The sequence below is a fragment of the Mya arenaria genome, chromosome 8, assembly GCF_026914265.1.
Source record: "Mya arenaria isolate MELC-2E11 chromosome 8, ASM2691426v1".
Taxonomy (NCBI): domain Eukaryota; kingdom Metazoa; phylum Mollusca; class Bivalvia; order Myida; family Myidae; genus Mya; species Mya arenaria.
This window is the reverse complement of record NC_069129.1, coordinates 68,218,057-68,241,036: the sequence shown is the minus strand read 5'-3', so window position 1 is coordinate 68,241,036 and position 22,980 is coordinate 68,218,057. Positions and strand designations below refer to the sequence as shown.

At 36.3% G+C, this 22,980-nt stretch overlaps 1 protein-coding gene across 2 annotated transcripts in view; it reads right to left on the bottom strand.

Annotated features, from left to right (window-relative positions):
• The window catches only part of LOC128242190 (sodium- and chloride-dependent glycine transporter 1-like), a 37,767-nt gene extending 16,189 nt beyond the window's left edge, over window positions 1–21,578 (bottom strand). Inside the window, exons 1-5 of one of the 2 annotated variants that reach the window (XM_052959263.1) lie at window positions 21,326–21,578; window positions 11,541–11,672; window positions 10,909–11,071; window positions 7,585–7,737; window positions 5,943–6,075 (exon numbers count right to left, since the gene is read on the bottom strand). In XM_052959263.1, the coding sequence (XP_052815223.1) occupies window positions 5,943–6,075; window positions 7,585–7,737; window positions 10,909–11,071; window positions 11,541–11,672; window positions 21,326–21,440 (696 nt within the window). In that variant the 5' untranslated portion in view covers window positions 21,441–21,578. Of the gene's footprint in view, window positions 1–5,942; window positions 6,076–7,584; window positions 7,738–10,546; window positions 10,616–10,908; window positions 11,072–11,540; window positions 11,673–21,325 lie in introns of those variants that run through there. The other variant, XM_052959264.1, reaches the window with a different exon arrangement.
• Between the last annotated feature and the right edge of the window lie 1,402 nt (window positions 21,579–22,980).

The window sequence follows — 22,980 nt, the reverse complement described above, 5'->3', positions numbered from 1 at the left end:
TGATAAAAGGCTTGTATTAAAAACAAAATAAAAATCCTCAGTTTTTTGTTTGATCATTTAAGTGAAATGAATTAAACATAATTATTCATTATTTGAAGAAAAAACAACAACATTATTTTGAAAACCTTTAGTGTGCCCCTTTATTATATGGACTGCAATGAAAACGTCTTTGATGTATTTTGCTTAAAGTAGAACTGAACTGATATTTGACATTTAATTATTACATAACGATATAAAAGATTGATAATTTTCAAGTTTGATACGATATGTTATTCGGTTCAAATCATTTTCATAAGCTGGCAATTTTGTTACAAACTAACCCCTGTTCCGCATTTTCCAAAAAACTCAACTGACTTGCGTCCCTTGGCGTTGCTATACATGCGTAGTTGCTTCCCTTGGTACTGCCTCTCGGTTTTGATAGAGAATGAAGATGAAACGGGAGCCAGTCAATCGACATATCAACTTCCGCGTCCTCGAAAATTCAGTAAATAACATGGACTTTCCGAGGTTTTCAGTCCACTTACATGGTTTATCACCAAAATAACGAGTAAAACATATGGACTTTGCTTAATCTTCCGACGTAGACACTTTTAATTTGAAAGTTAACAGAAGAAATGGAACGAATCAATATGTTCAACCAAGTCAAACACAGAAAGTTTGAAACAGTTTCAAACTAACGATAAATCCTGTGTTCCTGAACCGGCTGAAGTCTGAATCTGTGAATAATTTAGTGTACCAGTATCAGTATAATATGCAGGGGCGGCTATACAATTTCAATTGGGGATCGGTGTGTTAGCCCAAATAGGCAACAGCTTTGCCTCTGTCCAATCCAGACCAGATGTGATGTTGAAAGACCAAGAAAAAAATTGCCAGCCATTACAAATTTAGGCACTTAAATTCTCATGAAAAACTTGGCATAACAGTAGTGACGCGCAAAACGATGGCAATGCCAAGCTGATTTAGTGGCAGTCATTTGACTGACAAAAGGAATGTCGTGCTACGTGACAACAAAAGTGGCTTTAAAAACCTATGTATTTATTGATGGAGTTCTATCAAAGTTTGCATTTAAAGAAAGGCTGTCTCTAACCGTCGGCTTGACTAAAGAGTAACATCCCTTTTATGTAAATTAGCCATGGAGTAGATTATTTGCTAAGCAAAAGTTCTCAAATGTCAACCAAATTTTACATCAAGGTTAGCTAGATAAAGCCTGCACAAAATGTTAAATCATTTAGCAGAAACTTCAAATGTATGCATCTATTTATAACATTAATTTTGCAAAACTATCTATTGTGAAATTTGCAAAGAAGCGCATATGTTGTTCATTCTAAAGGTGAGAGAACTTCATCATGGTTCATGCTGGCTTTGACCAAACACATGTATTCTCTACATAGGAAATTGGTGAAATTACTACAAACATCTGAACACGATTAGTATGCCATGAATGTACTATGCACTGGCAGTTCCAAACCAGTGCATTTGTAGTCTATGGGATGCTTAGTCACAATCTGCCATTCACGGAATCTGACAGAGTTATATAAATTAACTAGATAAATTAAGGTAAGTGTGATACGATTTTAAAGAATGAAGTCATGTGGAAAGATTAAGGACAAACTTGCAACTCTAGAGTCTAAACATCAAAGTGGTCAAGACATGTTAAAGCTGCACTCTCACACATACATGTATAGCATTTTTGCAACTTTTTTATTCTTTGTCTTGGAAAGAGCAAATTTTTGCGTAGGTATCAGCAAATATACGATAAAAGATTGCTGACAAAAGATCAGATCATAGAACATCATATTTCCATTCGAAAATTCATGTTAAATGGTTACTAACAGTTTAAGAAAAATGCATAAAACATCAATTTTTGAACTTAAATATAAAAATCGGAGATCTTTTTTTTTGTCAGCAGTCATATAACTAGTTTCAGTGCATTTTTCGCAAAAATTGGCTCGTTTCAAGAAAAAAATAAGAAGTTGTCAAAACTTTCAATCTGTGAGAGTGCAGTTTTAATTTTATGATATGATGATAAATCTCATTGATTAATGCTTTTAGCGCAGATCTAGATAATGTCTTGAAAAAACATTATTCACAATACTGATTTTCCATATGAGTATTCCATGTATTCATGAGCATTTTATTAACACTTAATATGTTTAACACTAAACACATGTTGTACTTCTTAAACACTCTAACGACCGGCTGCCGCTACATATGCTACCCTGCCCTGATTATGGTGCACCCTGCCCTTTTTTTGGCCCACCCTGCCCCTTTTTGGTCTCTAGAATAATCCCTAATGATGTTGACTTATTTAAGTTGATTCATCTTCATGATATCCAATCAAAATTATACACAATAAACAATATAACTGATACTTGTTTTTATACTTATATTAAATGTATTCATGAGCATTTTATGATGTTGACTTATTTAAGTTGATTCATCATCATGATATCCAATCAAAATTATACACAATAAACAATATAACTGATACTTGTTTTTATACTTATATTAAATGTATTCATGAGCATTTTATGATGTTGACTTATTTAATTTGATTCATCTTCATGATATCCGATCAAAATTATACACAATAAACAATATAACTGATACTTGTTTTTATGCTTATATTAAATGTTGAAAAAGATACTGATATAAAAATATTGAATGTAATTGATTTTCAATACTCTAATATGTTTGAAATTTGATTCAGTGTTTAACCTTACAGTATTTTTTTAAATCCTATAAAATTACAGTTTAAGGACAAAAAGCAGTAAAATAAAAGTAAACATCAAATGCTGAATACAGAATATTTCACCAATAAAATCATAAACAAAGCAACAGTAGGTCATAACATGTACATAAGGAACGAATCTCCACCAACACAAAATTTGACATACAGCATACAGATTTAATGTCCTTAAACTTTGATTTTATTTTAGTTCTTCTGAATGACAGTGACAACATTCATAAAAATGGTCATGAAACATTACTATTATTAATTATTTGAAAAGTGTAAACTTGTATTTCTATGAGCACAAGTTGAACAGTATCTTAATACCATGTATTTAATACATGTAGTATTATTAAAAATCATACACAAGTTTTATCAAATTAATTCTCTATTTTATGTATGAATTTTTATTCATTACAACAAAAAATGCTTTCAACAAGCAGTTTTATTTTTTAAATTTTCAGGAAAGATTTTTCATTGTTTTCAATGATCAGGACAATGAAGAAATTGACAAACTTAATAATAATTAATTGCAACAGAAATTTAAGTGTGAACCTCTTTTCAATAAAAAGATAAATGTCATTATTTGGGAGTGACAGAATACAGCCATTGTCCATTTCACTCTTTGTACTCAATGCATTTATAGCAGCTGATTGCTTTTTGTTCACAAAATGACTTGTATACCGGTACTTGTAAATATGGTAAACATATATATTTTCAAGTGGGGTTTAATCAAAATAATTCAGAACCCCCCCCCCCCCCCCCCCAAAGATTTTTCAGTCTGCTGTACAACACAAATTTAGAATGATAAGAAGTTTGTCTTAAAGCATTAATATTTTAAGTTTCTGATTTGTCACAATTTGATAGAGAATTTCACAAGCAGATCCAGTGGGATGGGGACAACCCCCCCCCCCCCCCCCAATATCTAAGATCAGTTTTGTTTCAATATAGTAGAAAAAGAGTAATAAAATAATATCCCCAAAATGCACCATTTCGATCAAGAAATTGTGAAAATTTCAAACACCACTGCCAATGCTTTTAACCAAATACATTTCAGTTATGATGGCGGGCTGCAAATTAAATGTTTTTGCCCCTACATTATGCCTCCCAGTATCAAATACTGAATCCGCCCTTGAATTTCCCATTGTAAATCAAGCCTCTATTAAAAATTGCACAATTGAAGGATCAACAGCCTTTTGATGACTGTAAATAGTACAAATTTCTATTAAAATCACTGAACCTTATTTTCACCCAGAATTATGAACTGAACTTTCCACAAACTCTAAAGTTGTTGATTTATGATTGTTTTCAGTCTTTCTTGTTTTTATTTGTTTTATTATTTTTATGGATCACTCCCTTTTAAGCGGTTCCTAAAAGTGTTAAATCATGTGATTATGGGGGCTAAAGGCCCATAACTCTAGCTCAATGATTTGTTTACAGATTTATTTTACAACATACTTTCAATAAATAGGCAAAATAAGTGAGTATCACTTAAATGAAAACCAACCATTGTTGTATTTAAAATGTGAATTACGGTCTTTAAAATCTCAAAGTCTCTTTTTGGCCAATATAAATTAATTGCTTTTCAACCATTGTTTTTAAATGGGGGTATTTTGTTGTTCATTAGATGAATGTTCATGTTCTTTCTTAATGCATAAGGGGCCATAAACATGAGTTTCTAGACGAACCACAATCAAGATCATAACATTTCTCCTTTTTTATAAGTCAATGTTTTACATCGAAGAATAAACTCAGTTCCTAGACAGTTCTGGACCGATATGCAAATACATACCGGTACACTAGATCAACATTTTTATTTGAGTCAATATTTGAACGTGGCGGCAAAAAAAGGATGTCGGGGTATAAAATTCCAGCAATGAATTGATAGTTGCCTTATTGTTGTAGTGTGCATTGTATTTGGGGAAGCAGCAGCTTGGTTAGTTAAGTTAATAAGAATTCCATCCTAACTTTTGAGTGTTTTTTGGCTAGAGTCCCGGACACACTGTTCATCCAAGGTTAACTTTTATGTTAAATGCAAGGGTGTCTTGACAAGTCTTTAGATAAAAGGGAGAGGGGTGAAGTTTGTGGGTATTCCTATACGAACATGGGGCATCGGTTAGTGTTTTAGTGATCATAGGTTCGAGCCCATCATTGGGCCCACTTTTCCTCACAGATTTACTGTTAACTGTTATTGTGGAGGTCATTCTTTGATAAAATACAAGTAATTATCAAAATACTCACCTTTATCACTCACAATTTTATCTTCCTAAGTAGAGTGCAACACAGCATTCCATTAAAAATGCTGACTTAAAACAGCCAAATGTAAAGCAATATTTTGGAATGCTGGTTGTTCCAATTTCCTTGTATCAAAAAATCTCCAATGTGTATAACCTGTCCAAGTCCTCGCAAGTATTACGATTGAATGGCACTGCAATTATTGTTTGGTAAATCAATCCATTTCAACCAGCTGCCCCAACATACGAGCACGGTCGTAAAAGTTTAAGATCGTCTGCATTATCGCTACCTTATTTTGTGCCACTGACTTGTCTGTCATTGACGGTTTCTGACAGTAGTGTTGCCATGGCCTCCATTTTAAATGGCTTATTTTAATCCAAGGGAAGTAACACGTTTATATTTATCGCAAGGATACAGACTGACTTTATATAAAACACTTCGTATCGCTATTCAAACCGACTACGTAGATCTTGTAGATTTAATTCTTATATCAATATGTAGGCGATATCAGAAACCCAGAAATATCTAACATTTTCTGGGAAATTAAAGCAATGCTTTGTGGTAAATGGTGCAATGCATTGTGGTACTCGCTGGGCATGCGCACTTAAAACAAAGGGAGACAACACAGTGTCCACTCATTTCAAGGGCATTAATTCATCTAGCAACCATAGAATGGGCAGAACAGAGGCCGGATTCCGTGGTAACGGTAGACCGTAGAAGCAAAATTTACGCTTTGTATATTAAACTTGAGCGCGTTTAGTAGAAACAATGAATAAAATTAAGAACTAGAAATTACAGTTCAGTTCACCTTTAAACCTTTTACCCTGCATCACCGCTTCATAGATATGGGTGTATGGGTGTATTTTTATTTGGATAAAACCTTTTGAGTGTTATTTAAACGGTTGATCCAAGGTCGGAAATAGACATAAAAATACACGTTACATCATGCATCATCATTTTTGGACACCTGGTATACCTTTCCAGTGAGTTTGACGCCCTTGAATATACAGAGAAAGCAGACAACCTCAATGGCGGCGAGGCAGCCAAAGATAGGCCAGTTGACGGCGCCCAGCTCCTCAAGACCCTCGGATATCTTTAACGCTTCGTACCTGCAGGATAAAAACTGGAAACTATAAACTACGGTGCTGATCGCAATATTCTTACAGCGTATAAATCGATGCCCGTGTAGCCGTTGATGTGTATTGTTTACACCAGCGTTTGAATCTGAACTTTCTGCATCAAGAAGTTTATTCTGATTAATATTCCAGGATTGCTTTCAAACGTGTAGTGTAAATGTTTTATGCCCCGCATATGTCTGTCGGTCCGTCCGTCCGTCTGTCCGTCTGTCGGTCGGTAGACCAAAACCTTGCCATATATGCACAAGTCAATTGTAACCACGCCCCCCCCCCCCCCCAGGTCCGGGGAATAGCGGGGACTTTGAATTTCGGTCCAGTCAAGCCCGGGCAAAACCCCCGGCTAAAATCCTGTTCTGCGGGGATGAACTGCTGGTAAAAACCCCCGCCAAATGCCCCCGCACCCCAGGGACCCAAGGTTAAGCCCATTCCCCGCTAAACTTGGCGCATAGACAAAACCACCGCATTCATCCGGCACTGCGGGGGCACCTGGAAGGTAAAAACACGGCCCATTTCCCCGGCTATCCCCGGTATACCCCCGGACCTGGGGGCCGTGGTTACACTTGACTGGTACATTGGTAACTAGAGTACGCTTAAGTTTAAAATAACCAAACTGGGTAGGAAGCTTGGTCATGTCCAGCAGATTTTCCAAATTGATTTTGATGTCAGGAGGTAAAAGATGATGGCCCCTGTGACCTAGGAAATAAAAAAAAAGCTTGTCTGATTGATAACTAGAGTATACTTGCTCTAACGACACTCAAACTTGGTAAGGAAGTTAGTAGTGACCAGCAGATGATTCATTTTGATTTTGAGGTCGTTAAGCACAGTGTCACGTTCTTATTGATTTTGAATACATAACCTTGTCCAATTGATAACTAGGGTATGCATGGCCTTATAAAATACGAGCAGATGACACTTATTGATTTCGAGGTCAGTTGGTAAAAGGTCTAGGTCGCGGTGACCTTAATATCAAAAATCTTGTCCGATCAATAAAAAGAGGTTCTCTGATAGCAATGATCTTTGACACTGACAAGGGCACCAATGCTGTGAGAATACCAGTCCATAAACCTACCTGCTTCTCCCCTCCCCTCACAAAATGTCAGAAAACATACATGGCATACCTCGCCACATTCAGAAGAGTTACTACTAAGACCTTACATTGTTAAAAGGTTGTAGTGAAATGTGCAGATATAGACTGCAACTTGGTGTAGTACCAGTTGCATTTCAGGCGTTAAGTATGTACATAAAAAGATCACAGTGTGAATAAAATGATTCGGACATCGACACAATTTCCGGCGTACATATAAATTACACATTCATATTATTTTCAATTAAAACGTATATGATAATTGTAATATGCAAGCTCAGAATATTTTTACAGTCACGATAAAGTGAATGTCGCAATTTTGTATTTTGCTGCAAGCGTTTATTGTTAAAGTGGAATGTGTACAATGAATATACTGAGACAAATATTATACCACATACTTAAAGAACTGCTCGGAAGCCGTTTCCGGCTTCATCTTAGCTACGGCAGCCGTCGTAAGGTTGGACACCGTTGACGTCAGTGCGGGCGACAATGTTGACGTGATGGAGCTTACGTTACTCGCCATAGTGGTCGCAACGCTATCTTCAACAACTCTAGAAATACAGTTTCATAAACATACAGAAAAACAAAAGGGAGGGTATGAACTACCAGGAGCCGAAGAACTACCACCTTAGTTCTGACGCTGGTCTCCTGAATAACACATGGTGTCTGTGGCAGTCGGTCTTACCTATAAGTCATAATGAATATCTTGCCATGAAACAGATGTTCTCGATGTTTCCAGGGCAGTTAAATGTAGTTAACCCAAGAGGCCCGGGAAGCCTTTTACTATGGAAGGGATTACACCACATGTTGGCACCATAAAGGCTATTTAAGGACAACAAGCACATATACAACTACAGTTCAGACTACTCAGTGTCTGACATACCACATGTTGGCACCATAAAGGCTATTTAAGGACAACAAGCACATATACAACTATAGTTCAGACTACTCAGTGTCTGACATACCACATGTTGGCACCATAAAAGTTATTTAAGGACAACAAGCACATATACAAATCTTATATAAGCTACTCAGTGCCAAACTTACCATACATTGGCAACCATAAAGCCCATTTAGAGCCAAACAAACACATATGCAACTTTCATTTAGACTACTCAGTGCCTAATAGATCACATGTTGGCAGCAATAAAGCCCATTTGGAGCCAAACAAACCCATTTGCAGCTCTAATTAAGCCTACGCAGGGCCATAACAATCACATTCTGGCATATAGGTTATGTGCTATCAAATTGTAAGCCTAATTAATCGGGTCGTGGTCGCAGTGATACTGCAAGTTCTTTGACTGAAAAGGATTTTTCCAATCGGTTTACGTAATTTTCAAAACACAAAATTCAAACCCTCTTATATCACGGTTAACTGCATTTTTGTATGATCAGTATTGGTCTTAACATTAATTTGGCCCGTTTTGTGTGTTAATTCTTACAATCAAAACATTGTTCATTGGATCCAACAGTTACATTAAAACATAAAAAAAATCATGGAAATGCACATTGTGGCATCAACATTTGGCAACATGTATTGGTATGGCACCAGTTGTTTAAATGAAATCTGACACTTTTCTCTGACTACTGATAAAATAATGCACATATATGACGGCCAGCTCAGTAATCATATTGTGAATGAATGTGCCGTGATAAACTTTAAAAAAATCTAAAAAGAATTTATTGGCACGAAAACACAACTCTTCGCGAATCTTACAGCAAAAACAATTGTGAGATCACCATTTGCACTATTTAAGGTTACAAATCAACGGTGATTAAATAAATATAGATAAAAAATACCCTTTAATATTATTTTGAGTGAATGAACATACAATTTACTGTTTTTCCACATCTGTTCATCGAAACTTAACATAAACAACTTTGAAAGAAGAAAAGTATACATAATTTTTTAAGTTTTTTTTGTACTTCCACTTTGAAATGACCTTGACCTTAACATTGAAGAGGTCAATGTCATATTTCACTTTGAAGTACATCATAGGAGAAGTAATACCCATGTGAATATTCACTTGTATCCTTTGAAGGATAATTGGCATATTCGACTTTAACATTTAATATGAATTTGCAATTTATGGTGGCAATCTATTATCTTGAGCGCCATTTTGGGCGCCATTTTGGATTATTTGGTCCGCGCCACGTTTTTGAAGTTTATAGCGCCAGTTTTATATAACACAGAATTGTCTGAACAATACGGAATATAACATCGCTTGATCTACTTTTGTTGCCTCAAAATCCACTTATTGTCACCCAGGTTTTAATGCTTATTAGAGGTTTAACTTTCAGGTGGTATGTAACCTTTAGATAACCTAAATAGTGGACCATTTAAATTTCAATGATTCATACATGACCATGATTATACTAATTAAATAAGGATTTGAAGCATCAATGTAAATTGACTAAAACATCAAAATACTAAATAGCCTATATAGTCTATTGAAAAATCTTGCTTGTTTAATAATAATATTATTACAATTAGAACATTTTTCAGCAAAAATCAGAATAAGGTGATGGTACGTAATTGGCTGGTGTTTCTTACCATTAAACCGTATGCGGTCCTCTTTTGGATTATTATGATAGGAATTAATTATATGTTACAGAACAATGCACTTTGAACGGAAGATTTCATTAATTTGTAAATTATTAAAAACAATTTGAGGTAAATAACTGATATTTTAGCACTTTTTCACATTTCGACCTTGAAATGACCTTGACCATGACCTTTGCTGACCTTGATGGTCAGTGTGTTAGAAAGCTAAGCATTTTGTGTTAAATAGTTAAATATACCAAGAAACGCTCTGGACAAAAAATGCACACAAATACCTCTAGGGGCTGTACTACGAGGAGTTCCGTGTGACAGAAGTCTCTGTTCAATACAAACTTATCCCATCCGGTACGGACGATATATATAATCACCTCTGGTGTACTGGAGGGTATAATATACTAATTATCGTTTCCTCTATATTTCATCATAACCTTGAAAATCATCAAAACAGTTCAAGATGCATTTCTACATTGTCACGTATAAACAAACCCTATATTTTCTGACAAGTAAATGCTTTAAGCGAATAAATCTTGATACAGTGTCATTTATGGTCAACCTGACCCCAAGCCGGCTCTTATTCGCTGGTACCAAATGTAAGCTCAATATGTCCCAGCTAAGTAGAAGTACCCGGTCTTTGAGTGTCGCATCACCTCCTCCTAGTTGTATTTAAACCCCATCAAAAGTCCACACACTGGCGAAAAATGTAGTCCTTGACCCTTGTAGTCATTTTAGTAAACCTGACCCAAAGCTGGCTTGTATTGCCTGATATAAGGTGTAAGCCCTAGATGTCCCCTACGTACCAGTATCCTGTCTTCGGGGGTCACACCACCTACTTCTAGAAGTATTACCCCCAACGTTGGCATGTCAACCTATTTTGTTAATTTATATATAAGATTAACCATAAACCCCAACTGTTACTCTTATCGCTATTTCTGAAAAAATGTGTGGTTGTAGACAATTTTTGCATATAATTTTTATTTCACTTCTTAAACTACTTAGCAGTTTTAATGCTATATTTCATTCTTATTGGCTGCTACAGTAATATAATTTTTATTATCACTTTGGTTATATTTTCTGAAATACATCATACGAAATAATTTGCATGCTAGAATGTCATAAAGCATAATGAGTGAACTGGCGGATAATCCCTTCCATGTATTACCTGATCTTTACGCAAGTTTCCTTGATGTTCCAGTCGTTATCACACGAGTCCCAAGGCAGTTTCGGGAATAAAGAGTGGATGAAGTAATACAACATCCAGCAAATGATGACAGCATAGTAGATGGAGAATAGGAACGTCGCGATAATCGTTCCGTATCCAACGCCTGGAAAGACAAGTTTAGCATACATGATAGTCTATTCATTTTGCTTTAGTAAAGGTCATTTTATGTTAGAACACGTATATGTGAAAGTTCTATGATGGACTTTTGTAAGCGCTATAACTGTGAAGGTCTGTTATATATTTGTTTCAAACCTAAGTAAATCGATTTTAAATATGTCATTTGACCGATTATGCGAATACTTCCCAGTTTATTATTATAAATGTACGTAATAAAACCCTCTTTTAGTCGAATTATCACCCACACAGGCACGGCCACTGACTGGGAGTTCTGGAAGGCGTAGATGATATACGGTCTGTTTGTCGCCTAACATTTTGCAGATGATACAAATTTAATACAAAATACAAATGATACAAACCCTTTAAGGGCGGACGGACCCACCACACGCGGGCGGCTCCTGACTGCTAGTGGTGGCAGAGCAAAGCACAGGTATATATGATGTAACGTAACCTACCTTTGAAAAGCGGACAGACCCTCCACACGGACACAGCCCCTGACTGTGAGTACTGCCCCATTATCATCTCGAGGTAAACGATTGGAATGGCGCCAAACACGTTGAAGATGACAATGGGTATCAGAAAGGCACCTGCAAACACGTGAGTAAATCATTACTAACTGCCAATTTAAGGATTTGTGATTACCCGCTCCATGGGAGTATCTGTGATTGATATGTTACGTGTTTTATGTTTGTACAGTATCTTTACACCAACCGTGGTCATACCAATGCCATTATTTTTTTCTTTCGAGAGAGAGAAAGCTCTTCATAGCAAATGCATGAATGTACCCCTTAATTTTGTTTTAATAACATTTTAGGGTTATTGTGTAGTATTGGACACGCCCTAACACTATGATACAGCTATCTATCATCTTAACTCGCTTATACAAGAAGTAGAGCATATAGCAATTTAACGGTCTTGGTTCAATGGATTATGAAACATTTAAACTGATAGTTACTTCAACTTGTTGGAAAACAGTTAAATATTTTTAGAAAAACTATTTTAGCAAAAGTTTATACATCCAAATGCATGTATATGTTCCTTAATTTTAGCTTTATAACAGGAAAATTCCGTACATCTTCACATGTCTTCCTAAAGGTTACGTATTTTACCGGGCATGTAGCATTTATTGTCTTCACGAGTCTCCTTGAAGCTAGCCTATTTTACCGGGCATATAGCATTTATTGTCTTCACGAGTCTCATTGAAGCTAGCCTATTTTACTGGGCATATAGCATTTATTGTCTTCACGAGTCTCCTTTAAGCTAGCTAATTTTACTTGGCATATAGCATTTATTGCCTTTACGAGTCTCCTTGAAGCTAGCCTATTTTACTGGGCATATAGCATTTATTGTCTTCACGAGTCTCATTGAAGCTAGCCTATTTTACTGGGCATATAGCATTTATTGTCTTCACGAGTCTCCTTGAAGCTAGCCTATTTTACTGGGCATATAGCATTTACTGTCTTCACGAGTCTCATTGAAGCTAGCCTATTTTACTGGGCATATAGCATTTATTGTCTTCACGAGTCTCCTTGAAGCTAGCCTATTTTACTGGGCATATAGCATTTATTGTCTTCACGAGTCTCCTTGAAGCTAGCCTATTTTACTGGGCATATAGCATTTATTGTCTTCACGAGTCTCCTTGAAGCTAGCCTATTTTACTGGGCATATAGCATTTATTGTCTTCACGAGTCTCATTGAAGCTAGCCTATTTTACTGGGAATATAGCATTTATTGTCTTCACGAGTCTCCTTGAAGCTAGCCTATTTTACTGGGCATATAGCATTTATTGTCTTCACGAGTCTCCTTGAAGCTAGCCTATTTTACTGGGCATATAGCATTTACTGTCTTCACGAGTCTCCTTGAAGCTAGCCTATTTTACTGGGCATATAGCATTTATTGTCTTCACGAGTCTCCTTGAAGCTAGCCTATTTTACTTGGCATATAGCATTTATTGTCTTCACGAGTCTCCTTGAAGCTAGCCTATTTTACTTGGCATATAGCATTTATTGTCTTCACGAGTCTCCTTGAAGCTAGCCTATTTTACTGGGCATATAGCATTTATTGTCTTCACGAGTCTCATTGAAGCTAGCCTATTTTACTGGGCATATAGCATTTATTATCTTCACGAGTCTCCTTGAAGCTAGCCTATTTTACTGGGCATATAGCATTTACTGTCTTCACGAGTCTCATTGAAGCTAGCCTATTTTAGCATTTACTGTCTTCACGAGTCTCCTTGAAGCTAGCCTATTTTACTGGGCATATAGCATTTATTGTCTTCACGAGTCTCATTGAAGCTAGCCTATTTTACTGGGCATATAGCATTTACTATCTTCACGAGTCTCATTGAAGCTAGCCTATTTTACTTGGCATATAGCATTTACTGTATTCACGAGTCTCATTGAAACTAGCCTATTTTACTGGGCATATATCATTTATTGTCTTCACGAGTCTCATTGAAACTAGCCTTTTTTTACTGGGCATATAGCATTTATTGTCTTCACGAGTCTCATTGAAGCTAGCCTATTTTACTTGGCATATAGCATTTACTGTCTTCACGAGTCTCATTGAAGCTAGCCTATTTTACTGGGCATATAGCATTTATTGTCTTCACGAGTCTCCTTGAAGCTAGCCTATTTTACTGGGCATATAGCATTTATTGTCTTCACGAGTCTCCTTGAAGCTAGCCTATTTTACTGGGCATATAGCATTTATTGTCTTCACGAGTCTCATTGAAGCTAGCCTATTTTACTGGGCATATAGCATTTATTGTCTTCACGAGTCTCATTGAAGCTAGCCTATTTTACTGGGCATATAGCATTTACTGTCTTCACGAGTCTCCTTGAAGCTAGCCTATTTTACTGGGCATATAGCATTTACTGTCTTCACGAGTCTCCTTGAAGCTAGCCTATTTTACTGGGCATAAAGCATTTACTGTCTTCACGAGTCTCCTTGAAGCTAGCCTATTTTACTGGGCATATAGCATTTACTGTCTTCACGAGTCTCATTGAAGCTAGCCTATTTTACTGGGCATATAGCATTTATTGTCGTCAAGGTCTCCTTAAGCTTACCTATTTTGCTGGGCATAAAGCATTTATTGTCTTCACGAGTCTCATTGAAGCTAGCCTATTTTACTGGGCATATAGCATTTACTGTCTTCACGAGTCTCCTTGAAGCTAGCCTATTTTACTGGGCATATAGCATTTACTGTCTTCACGAGTCTCATTGAAGCTAGCCTATTTTACTTGGCATATAGCATTTACTGTCTTCACGAGTCTCCTTGAAGCTAGCCTATTTTACTGGGCATATAGCATTTATTGTCTTCACGAGTCTCCTTGAAGCTAGCCTATTTTACTGGGCATATAGCATTTACTGTCTTCACGAGTCTCCTTGAAGCTAGCCTATTTTACTGGGCATATAGCATTTACTGTCTTCACGAGTCTCATTGAAGCTAGCCTATTTTACTGGGCATATAGCATTTACTGTCTTCACGAGTCTCCTTGAAGCTAGCCTATTTTACTGGGCATATAGCATTTACTGTCTTCACGAGTCTCCTTGAAGCTAGCCTATTTTACTGGGCATATAACATTTATTGTCTTCACGAGTCTCATTGAAACTAGCCTATTTTACTGGGCATATAGCATTTATTGTCTTCACGAGTCTCATTGAAGCTAGCCTATTTTACTGGGCATATAGCATTTATTGTCTTCACGAATCTCATTGAAGCTAGCCTATTTTACTTGGCATATAGCATTTACTGTCTTCACGAGTCTCATTGAAGCTAGCCTATTTTACTGGGCATATAGCATTTATTGTCTTCACGAGTCTCCTTGAAGCTAGCCTATTTTACTGGGCATATAACATTTACTGTCTTCACGAGTCTCATTGAAGCTAGCCTATTTTACTGGGCATATAGCATTTACTGTATTCACGAGTCTCATTGAAACTAGCCTATTTTACTGGGCATATAGCATTTATTGTCTTCACGAGTCTCATTGAAGCTAGCCTATTTTACTGGGCATATAGCATTTACTGTCTTCACGAGTCTCATTGAAGCTAGCCTATTTTACTGGGCATATAACATTTATTGTCTTCACGAGTCTCCTTGAAGCTAGCCTATTTTACTGGGCATATAGCATTTATTGTCTTCACGAGTCTCATTGAAGCTAGCCTATTTTACTTGGCATATAGCATTTATTGTCTTCACGAGTCTCCTTGAAGCTAGCCTATTTTACTGGGCATATAACATTTATTGTCTTCACGAGTCTCCTTGAAGCTAGCCTATTTTACTGGGCATATAGCATTTACTGTCTTCACGAGCCTCATTGAAGCTAGCCTATTTTACTGGGCATATAGCATTTACTGTCTTCAAGAGTCTCCTTGAAGCTAGCCTATTTTACTGGGCATATAGCATTTACTGTCTTCACGAGTCTCCTTGAAGCTAGCCTATTTTACTGGGCATATAGCATTTACTGTCTTCACGAGTCTCCTTGAAGCTAGCCTATTTTACTGGGTATATAGCATTTACTGTCTTCACGAGTCTCATTGAAGCTAGCCTATTTTACTGGGCATATAGCATTTATTGTCGCCACGGTCTCCTTAAGCTTACCTATTTTGCTGAGCATAAAGCATTTATTGTCTTCACGAGTCTCATTGAAGCTAGCCTATTTTACTTGGCATATAGCATTTATTGTCTTCACGAGTCTCCTTGAAGCTAGCCTATTTTACCGGGCATATAGCATTTACTGTCTTCACGAGTCTCCTTGAAGCTAGCCTATTTTACCGGGCATATGGCGTTTATTATCTTCACGCGTCTCCTTAATCTTGCCTATTTTGTCGGGCATATAGCGTTTATTGTCTTCACGACCTTCATTGAAGCTAACCTATATTACCGGGTATATTGCATTCATTGCCTTCACGACCCTCATTGAAGCTAGCCTATTTTACCGGGCATACAGCATTTATTGTCTTCAAGACTCGCATCAACGCTAGCATATTCTACCGGATATAGAGCAGTCGTTGTCTTCACGACCCTCATTTAAGCTAGCCTTTTTTACCTGGTATATAGCATTCTTTGTCTTCACGACCTTCGATGAAGCTAGCCAACTTTATCGAGTATATAACATTCGTTGTATTCACGACTCTCATTTAAGCTAGCCTGTTTTACCAGGCATATAGTATTCGTTGACTTCACGACTCTCATTAAAGCTAGCATATTTGACCGAGTATATAGCATTCGTTGCTTCACGATCCTCATTTAAGCTAGCCTATTTTACCGGGTATATAGCATTTGTTGTCTTCACGACCCTCATTGAAGCTAGCTTTTTTTTGCTAGTATTTAGCATTCGTTGTCTTCACGACTCTAATTGAAGCTAGCCTATTTAACCGTGTATATAGCATTTGTTGTCTTCACGACCCTCATTTAAGCTAACCTATTTTACCGGGTATATAGCATTTGTTGTCTTCACGACTTTCATTAAAGCTAGCCTACTTAACCGTGTATATAGCATTTGGTGTCTTCACGACCCTCATTTAAGCTAGCCTATTTGACCGAGTATATAGCATTTGTTGTCTTCACGACTCTCATTAAAGCTAGCCTATTTTACCGGGTATATAGCATTTGTTGTCTTCACGACTCTAATTAAAGCTAGCCTATTTTACCGGGTATATAGCATTTGTTGTCTTCACGACTCTCGTTAAAGCTAGCCTATTTTACCGGGTATATAGCATTTGTTGTCTTCACGACCCTCATTTAAGCTAGCCTATTTTACCGGGTATATAGCATTTGTTGTCTTCACGACTCTCATTTAAGCTAGCCTATTTTACCGGGTATATAGCATTTGTTGTCTTCACGACCCTCATTTAAGCTAGCCTATTTTACCGGGTATATAGCATTTGTTGTCTTCACGACCCTCATTTAAGCTAGCCTATTTTACCGTGTATATAGCATTTGTTGTCTTCACGACTCTCATTAAAGCTAGCCTATTTTACCGGGTATATAGCATTTGTTGTCTTCACGACTCTCGTTAAAGCTAGCCTATTTTACCGGGTATATAGCATTTGTTGTCTTCACGACTCTCATTAAAGCTAGCCTATTTTACCGGGTATATAGCATTTGTTGTCTTCACGACCCTCATTTAAGCTAGCCTATTTTACCGGGTATATAGCATTTGTTGTCTTCACGACCCTCATTTAAGCTAGCCTATTTTACCGTGTATATAGCATTTGTTGTCTTCACGACTCTCATTAAAGCTAGCCTATTTTACCGTGTATATAGCATTTGTTGTCTTCACGACTCTCATTAAAGCTAGCCTATTTTACCGGGTATATAGCATTTGTTGTCTTCACGACCCTCATTTAAGCTAGCCTATTTTACCGTGTATATAGTATTTGTTGTCTTCACGACCCTCATTTAAGCTAGCCTATTTTACCGTGTATATAGTATTTGTTGTCTTCACGACCCTCATTTAAGCTAGCCTATTTTACCGGGTATATAGCATTTGTTGTCTTCACGACCCTCATTTAAGCTAGCCTATTTTACCGGGTATATAGCATTTGTTGTCTTCACGACCCTCATTTAAGCTAGCCTATTTAACCGGGTATATAGCATTTGTTGTCTTCACGACCCTCATTCAAGCTAGCCTATTTTACCGGGTATATAGCATTTGTTGTCTTCACGACTCTCATTTAAGCTAACCTATTTTACCGGGTATATAGCATTTGTTGTCTTCACGACCCTCATTTAAGCCAGCCTATTTTATCGGGTATATAGCATTTGTTGTCTTCACGACTCTCATTGAAGCTAGCCTATTTAACCGTGTGTATAGGATACGTTGCCTTCGCGGGTTCTCCTTAAAAATGCATATTTTACAGAGCAAATAACATACTTTATTTTCATAAGTCTCCTCAAGGCAAGCTTTTTTAGCCGGTCAAATAATTTCCGTTGTTTTCTCGAGTCTCCTTAAAGCTAGCCTTTTTAACCGACCACAAGATTTTCATTGTCTTAGCGAGCCTCCTTTAAGCTAGCACAAAAACCGGACATATATCAGTAATTGCCTTAACGAGTCTCCTTTAAGCTAACATATTTATCGGGCATATAGGACTCGTTGTTTTTGAGAGATCTTAAAGCTAGCAGATAAACCGAGCATAACTTATTCATTGTATTCACGGGTCTCCTTAAAGCTTGAAGATGTATCGGACATATAGAAGTCATTGTGTTCACGGTTCTCCTTGAAGTTTACTGATGTACCGGCCATATATAACGTTCATTGTCTCCACGAGTCTCCTTAAGGTATTAGCCGCGTAATACACACTTTTTTAAAAGCTTTAATCGACAACATAGTTATAATCACGGTACACTATAGGACTTTTATCCAAATTTTGAAGAATTTTTACCGTGAATTAAAAAAGTTATTTGTGTTTCATTACACCCACCCCAAAACTCCAAGGGCTACAAAAAGCGACAAGTAAATATTTTGTCTATATTTGATTTTTTTTCGCATTATCAGAGATTATGAAATAAACACAATAGTTTCTGGTAAAATAAACTTCAGTTAACAGAAAACTTAAGTTCAAACGAACACATTATTGATACACATGGAAAAAAATCATTTTGATTGATCTTACGATTCTTCGGAAAAGAGCAGTTTTTCGATGTTTGAAAATATATAGCAGTTTTATAAAATTCATAAACAATAGTTAACTATAAGGCAAGCTGCTGAAATCATTTTAGATATTATCTATGATGTCTATTGAACAATTTAAAAGACAATTTATGATAGTTTACCGTCCAGTTTTGAAGAAAATATACATAATGTCATGTTACCATACATTTTTATAGCTAATAAAATGCTTAAAAATCAACCTTTTTCTTCTAAAAAATTATAAAGCTTAATTGGACTTATTCATAAAATGTACTCTTTCAAATAAATGAATTTTACTTATGATACTAACTCAGAATACAGAGTTTAAAACAAATGAGTGAACTTTAAAACTAAAATATGTGAAGAAACAAGAACACTAAGTGGGCTCGCCCCTCCAAAAATATCAGAGTGAAAGTTCTCAACTAATGTTTTTTTTTAATATTATAACATGTAAACATTCTCTGTGGGTAATTTGATGTGTATCTGTTTTATTTCGTCATTGGTATTCTAACAATTAGTTTTTTTCATAATAATTCTTCACTCTTCAACATTTGAAGTTTGGTCTGTTCCCATGCTTTGTACTTGTAGTGTGTGCACAGATGATAACTACTCAATGCTGAGTCAATGCTGATTTGGTTTTCATGCACCTTCAGGTACTTTACCCATCAAGAATGTTTAGTGCTGTAAAGGAAAAAAGTTGTACTTTAAAGCCTTTCTAACTAATTAGTATAGATAATTATACTGCCATACATATACAAAATAAAATATAAACAGTTTAATATTTCTCGACATTATTTTGAAAAACAACAACAACAAGCTGATACATACATGTATATATATATATATAGAAAATTATTAAATAAAATTCATCATCATCATCATCATCATCATCATCACCATCATCATCATCACCATCATCATCATCATCATCATCATCATCATCATCACAAGTACATATAAAAATATGTAACATGTACATAAGTACATGTAAAATATGAACATGCTGACTAAACATTTAGCTAATAAAAATGATTTAAGAATTCCAAAGATAAATTAAAAAAACAAACGTTTTTGAACACATCAACGTACAAAACTGCTCAAGGATACTTACATTCAGAGCCCTTTGATTCCATGCCGTGTTGACAGTTCGTTTTTTCGAGAGAAAATCTTCTCTTACGCGTATATTTAACTTATAATCCATGTTTAACTGTAATAACTCAAATTGTTAGATGTATCGTAATCAACTGTCAGCGTGTACTTTTAGTGTTTATTTATTTTAAACGTATATTCATGAGAAAAACATCACAATGTTTCCAAATCCTACGATGTAGAAATTCCATTATTGACCTATGAATAGCCGGGAAATACCCTCCGTTTCTAAAAATAGCAACATCCGGGACAGGCCGAATACGCCCGATGTTCGTCGCGATCTGTTACGGCGAGTGGCGATATATGTCGATGTTACCCGATGTTTCCCGAGTTGTATTACATGGCTAATACCTTAAAGCTAGCTTATTTTACCGGCCATGAAGCATTCATTGTCTTTACGGGTCTCCTTTAAGCTAGCATATTTTACCGGCCATAAAGCATTCATTGTCTTCACAGGTCTCCTTAAAGCTAGCAGACGTACCGGACATATAACATTTATTGTCTTCACGGGTCTCCGTAAAGCTAGAAGGTGAACCGGACATATCGGACTCATTGTCTTGACGGGCTCCGTAAAGCTAGAAGATGTACCGGACATATAACATCCAGTGTCCTCACGGGTCTCCTTAAACCCAGATGTACCGGGCATATAACATCCAGTGTCCTCACGGGTCTCCTTAAACCCAGATGTACCGGGCATATAACATCCAGTGTCCTCACGGGTCTCCTTAAACCCAGATGTACCGGGCATATAACATCCATTGTCCTCACGGGTCTTCTTAAACCCAGATGTACCGGGCATATAACATCCAGTGTCCTCACGGGTCTCCTTAAACCCAGATGTACCGGGCATATAACATCCAGTGTCCTCACGGGTCTCCTTAAACCCAGATGTACCGGACTTATAACATTCATTGTCTTCACAGGTCTCCTTATCGTGTTTGTTTTATTTTCGTTACACACGAGTGAGATTGTTTCAATATGTTCTTTATATTAACGTTTATATGTATGGCTTATTATGTAGTTGCGTTGTGCAGTTCGAAACTGAAAATTCATTTACAATCAGCCTTCTGAATAATATATATTTAATTCTCATTGAAATAAGCCTTCTCAATAATATATATATAATTCTCATTGAAATAAGCCTTCTCAATAATATATATATAATTCTCATTAAAATCAGCCTACTGAATAATATATAATTAATTCTCATTTAAATCAGCCTTCTGAATAATATATATTTAATTCTCATTAAAATCAGCCTTCTGAATAATATATATTTAATTCCCATTAAACCTTATGAAAAACATTTCTGTGTTAACATTTTTAAGTATGTCACGAAATGTATAATTTGCTTTATGAATCACAATGTGTGTGTGAAACAATGCATATTTGAGCATCCTGTAAACTAAAAAAACTTTCTGACAAGGTTAGTGAACAATTGAAACACCTACCTCCGCCATTTTTCATAACCAGATAGGGAAACCGCCATAAGTCGCCGACACCGACGGAAAATCCGACAGCAGTAAGGAAAAACTCGATTCTTTTTCCCCAACGTTGACGGGCCATGATTAATCCTCCAGCGATCGTGTCTTTCAAAACTTCAACTGGGGTCTCTTGTGAGACTTGCCAAAACTCCTATTCATCCGTTTACAGCCTCTGATCTATATTATAAAGTAAGACACACAGACCTTCGATATTCACACTTACATTTTACTCAGATAAACCAGTAGTTTAACGCTAAAACGTAATACCGTATACTTGTCTGAGGTTAATTTTAAAATTAAATCAAGCATGATGACAACAGGTTGATATTTTCATTTCTCATCTTTCTGCTTAAGAACATAACTGCATGTCTAGCAAAATAGCGGAAAATCGACGAAACATACGCATTTAAGTTACAACTGGATGGCCCGTATTGAGTATAAAATAAAGTTTTCACCTTACTGTATAAATGTATTTAGAAAATATGTGTTTGTAATCTAAGGTTGTCCACGAACAGTTTTACCATACTGGTTAGCGACCTATTATTCGCCCGTACCATTTTCACCCACCCAGTTAAAACCAGTCAAAACGAAGTATTTTACACAAATCAGTCTGGCGTTTCATTGCGGCATCTTTTTGACAGATATCAGCCGTTAACTGCGTTCAAATGTAAGTAGTATGTGGAATTCGACCCAAATAAACATTGTTTACACTTTTGACCTTGTAAGTTGCACGGGGATGACGTCATCACGCGCGCGCCCATTTGCATGAAGCCCTGTAAGGATTTTTTAATTTTCCTTATACATTGCACTATCGGACGACATAGACGACATTATTGATTTGTCATTATAAAGTATAAAACCGGTGATAAATTATACAAATACCATAAATTGCTGCATTTAGAGTTCAATTTTCGAGAATGCAAATGGTAAAACCTGAAAACAGTTAAGTAATCGCCGAATTTTACGTCGAAGGGAAGCAACTCAAATTAGAATTAATCATCACATTCTTGTACGGACATGCGTTGTCCCTCTTCGAAAGTCAATAAATATGCATACATAATGTAGGTCATGTTTCAAGAAGGAATCCCAGTGGCTTTTAAAAAAAAAATTGCAAAGAGAAGGCTTACCAAATAGGTGTTGTATCATTTTAAACATACATAAACAGTATGTAATAGTTAACATTGATCAATTGTCGTTTTAATCGGTCGCTAGACTCGTCAAATAAAATAAAAAATGTTTTAAGATATAGTTTAGAGAGAAATATATGAAAAACATCGTAAAAACAGTGAATTTATGGGGTGGGCGAATAATTGGTACAGTAGGGTGCTTATTTTAGCTAAATTATAGGGGTACTTTGCACGTGGGAATATTCGGAATCCCTAGCTATTTTTAAAAACAATTTACACAGTTTATTGTCAGAAGAGCCAACCTGTCTGAGTGTAAAGTTTTATTTTTATAGCTAACTTGTGTCAAAAGTAACATAGGAAAAACCTCCATTTCTGGCCGAAAAGAGGTCGCTAACCAGTAACGTTTTATCAGATAAAGGATTTTTTAGTGCATAACATATTCTATGCACAAACAATAAGTTAATATTAGTATATAAAATATAGTTGACAGCCATG